General features: G+C 33.8%; 1 protein-coding gene across 1 annotated transcript; it reads left to right on the plus strand.

Annotated features, from left to right (window-relative positions):
- The first annotated feature begins 1,868 nt into the window (after nt 1-1,868).
- LOC115960258 (myrcene synthase, chloroplastic-like) lies at nt 1,869-4,454 on the plus strand. The gene is made up of 7 exons (XM_031079051.1): nt 1,869-1,979; nt 2,083-2,350; nt 2,527-2,902; nt 3,152-3,370; nt 3,460-3,598; nt 3,710-3,958; nt 4,108-4,454. The coding sequence occupies exons 1-7, from the start codon at nt 1,869-1,871 to the stop codon at nt 4,450-4,452; spliced, it is 1,707 nt and encodes a 568-aa protein (XP_030934911.1). The 3' UTR covers nt 4,453-4,454.

The following is a 4,454-nucleotide window of genomic DNA, read 5'->3' on the forward strand; positions in this document are numbered from 1 at the left end:
AGATTTCTTCATTAAAAAATTTTAGATATTATTTCATGGTAGTACAGGCTCCTGGATTGTTCTGTCGATATTATTATTGGAATACACTTCGATGAGCACTCAATAATAAACTTTAGCTTTTTTCCACACAAAAAAAAAAGCTTAAAAAAGATTTATATTTTACCACTCTAAACTATACTTCAATTATATTTTATACCCTAAACTTTTTAAATGCACGTTTTGCACCCCTAAACTATGATCTCTAATACACTTTACACCCCAATATCAAATTTACTGTCTACTTAGATGGAGAAGTGTGACACTATATGAAAAGACCATATTACTCTTATTCTCAATCACTTAAAAATAAAGAAGAAATTAAGTTTACCACCCTAAATTATGATTTTAATATACTTTGCATCATAAATTTTGAATTTCCATTCACATTAATAACAAACTTAACGTTAGAATGCAAAGTATAACAAAAGTTATAGCTTAAGATGAAGAATATGCATTCGAAAAAATGTTTAGGGTGCAAGGTAAAGTGTAATTTTTCCTTAAAATAACATTACAAACTCTTTCCTAAAATTGAGGGACACTTGATTCTATAAAAAAAAAATTAAAAGAAATTGAGGGACATCATACAACAATTAGAGAAGGTTCCCTTGCTTACTTAAAAAAGAAACTTAATCATTTATTGAGCTTCTGCTTCAATTATATTATTATTAGTCTTTTAACAAAAAAACATAATTATTATTAGTCATTAATCCATGCAATAAATCAAAAAGTTTGTGAAAAGGTGTGTGTATATATAATTATTTAGTACCAAAACCTCACTTAATACTCAGATTGGGTGTGATAAGTGTTTGGGATAAGAACCTTTCAAGGATCTAGAGATGGAGATGTAGGATTAGATGAAAACTATAAGGAAATGTGTAGATGATTATGAGTATAACAATCACTAACTTTCAAGTGTATTTGCTAGGATATTTTCTCTGAAAAGCACTCCTTACAATTCGTGGATAATAAGGGTATTTATAGTGTGGGTAAAGAATTTGGTAAAGTACTTTATCTTTTTGCCAAACAGAGAGTTTTGCGGGTATTTGGTGGGGTGGCCCTTCTCACAAACTACTTGCGAACTTGACAGCCTAGCGTGACTCTTTAGCTTCTAGTCATATGATTCACACGTGGCCTTTCACGGGTTACTCTTCTCGCGAGCTAGTCACGAACTGCATTGATTCATCTTTGAAGCTTGATTTTTCACCAATCTCTCACACTCATCCCTTACAAATAAACACACATAAATATAGGGAAACGAATGAAGAAATTACAATCAAATTTGGCACGAAATTAGAACTAACACAAGCTAGTTGGAAATCACAACTTTACATGGATAAAGTGTGTTTATTCTTCCGACACACACGGACCAATCTTCCCCAAGAGCAGAGCACTGTGTGTTCTACAGTTAGAGCTGGTGACAGCATCACTCCCTCCAGGTGGGTGCCACTCCTTATACGAGAGGTTAGAGGAGGGAGCGATACTTCTAGAATTCTTAGAATCACGGAATGAGATTAAATCAATTATTGTTAGATATTTCATTGGGACTTGTAATTAGGACAATGTACAGAATCAAAGTATGTAATACAATTATCGTTTTACAAATTACTTTCTTTCTCTTGTCTCTCTATTTATTCTCTCTGCTTCTTTCTTTTCTCTTAGTCTTTTTAAATAATAACCCATTCAATCACAAAACCCACAATAACACTGCCTTAATGGATAATATATATGTAACCTACTCGCTTCTCTCCTTACTTGCAATTTCACAGGAGCACCTCCCCCATCTAAAGCTCAGTCTCACTTAGTATAACATCCAACTAGCTAGCAGTGGTATGGCAAACAGCAATACTTCAAATAATTCCATTATTGTTCGGCAATCAGCAAATTACCAACCTTCCATTTGGGACTATGATTACATCCAGTCATTGAGAAACAAATATGTGGTATCAATTTGTTATTGTTTTCAATTGTTATATCGTTTTACTAGTTCTTTTGACTATATTACTTGGAAACTGACTGGCCCCTAATGATAAAATTGTGATGTAGGGAGAAACTTGCACTGGACAAAGTAATGTGTTGAAGGAACATGTGAGGATGATGCTTCACAAAGTGGTCGATCCTTTAGAGCAACTCGAGCTAATAGATATCTTGCAAAGACTTGGATTATCTCATCACTTCGAGGGAGAGATGAAGAGAATATTGGAAGGTCTATACAACAATAATCAAAGTGGTGATACGTGGAGAAAGGAGAATTTATATGCCACAACTCTTAAATTTAGACTCCTAAGACATCATGGATATAACATCTCTCAAGGTAATTTAGAAACACGAAAAAAAAAAAAAAAAAAAAATTGGCTACTTAAACGGAATAAATTCATCTCCAATTCACCTAAAATGGAAAGAGTACATTTAGGTAAAGAGTTTAGTTCTTGGATTTAAGTGTACATACTACCATAATATAGTTAATAATTATTGCGTTGGTCATTGCAGGAGTCTTCAATATTTTCAAGGATGAGAGAGGGAAATTCAAGGCATGCCTTTGTGAGGAAACCAAGGGTATACTATCCTTGTATGAAGCATCATTCCTTTTGACAGAAAGTGAGAATGTGTTGGAGGAATTGAGAAATTTCACAACCAAGCACCTCCAAGAATATGTCAAGCAAAATAAAGATAAAACTCTTTCTGCTATGGTGACTTATGCCTTGGAGCTTCCCCTGCATTGGAGAATAATAAAGTTTGAAACAAGGTGGATTATTGATATATATAGGAGTAGAGAAGATATGAACCCTATCTTACTTAAGCTTGCAGAAATGGATTTCAACATGGTGCAAACAGTCCACCAAGAAGATCTAAAACAAGTGTCAAGGTTAAAAAAGCTTATCGTTTCTCACATTAAGTTGAGCTTCATCTGACATATAATCAATACGTTAATTACTTAGTTATTGACAAGCCTTGAAGGACCATATAGATTCTCTATGGAACTATTGAAGTGTACAATGATGAATATTAAAATTAAAATCAAATCTCATGGCAACATAAAACAAATAATCAAGTTTATTATAGCCTAAATTTTAATTTTAGAAAATTGATATTATCTTGTTTTGTCCATAAAAAGGTGGTGGAAGAACACTAGGCTTGGAGAAATTTTGATATTTGCAAGGGATAGGCTAATGGAGCTTTTCTTTTGGTCAATGGGTATGATAGATCAACCTCAGTTTGGGTGTTGTAGGATAAATTTAACAAAGGTGGGTGCACTGTTAACGATAGTAGATGATGTTTATGACGTATATGGAACTTTGGATGAACTTAAGCTCTTCACAGATTCCATTAAGAGGTTTGTATAAATCACATTAGTGCATTACGCCTCATCCCCTTTGACATAAAAACTAAAAAATTACTCTTTCATTTTTTGTGTGACTCCAAATGGGAGATCAATGCAATGGATCGGCTTCCAGATTATATGAAGATATGTTTCCTCATTCTCTACAACTTTGTTAATGAAATGGCTTTTGATCCCCTTAAGGAACAAGGATTCCACATCATTCGATACCTTAAAAAAGCGGTATTGACTTGATTTGACTTCTAAATCCATTAGTGTTTATTGTTAACATTTTCTCCTAAATATATGACTGTTTTAATTCCTCTAATTTATGGTCACATTTAAATGTTTCAGTGGTCAGATTTATGTAAATCTTTTTTGTTGGAGGCCAAGTGGTATCACAACGGATATATACCAAGCCTTGCAGAATACCTTGAGAATGCATGGATTTCAATATCAACACCAGTTATACTAATGCATGCTTACTTTATGGTCACCAATCCAATAACGAAGGAAGCCTTGGATTGCTTGGAAGAGTACCCCAAAATATTCTATTGGTCATCAATGATTCTACGACTTACAAATGATCTTGGAACATCTGCAGTATGCTAATCACACTATCCTAATAGTTTCATTAAGAATGCTTTCAACTACTTCACGCAAGCTTAGCCTAACAATGTGTTTTTTTTTTCTTTTCTCTCTCTCTCTCTCTCTCTCTCTCTCTCTCTCTCTCTCTCTCTTTGGAAACTTAGAATGAATTAAAAAGAGGTGATGTTCCAAAATCAATCCAATGTTACATGAATGAAACTGGTGCTAGTGAAAACGACGCTCGTGAGTATGTGAAGTCTTTGATTAGTACAGCATGGAAGAAGGTGAATGAAGAGAGAGTTGCAAGTTCTCCATTCTGTCAAAAATTTATTGAAATTGCAATGAACCTTGCAAGGATGGGTCATTTCATGTACCAATATGGAGATGGGTTCAGTGTTGCAAACCGAAAAACTAAAGATAGTATATTATCGTTACTTATTCAGCCCATTCCACACTTTGGGATGTCTTCTGGCAATTCAAATACTACACCAAACTTGAACATCAATTAAGT

This window comes from Quercus lobata, chromosome 9 (genome assembly GCF_001633185.2).
Source record: "Quercus lobata isolate SW786 chromosome 9, ValleyOak3.0 Primary Assembly, whole genome shotgun sequence".
Classification (NCBI taxonomy): Eukaryota; Viridiplantae; Streptophyta; class Magnoliopsida; order Fagales; family Fagaceae; genus Quercus; species Quercus lobata.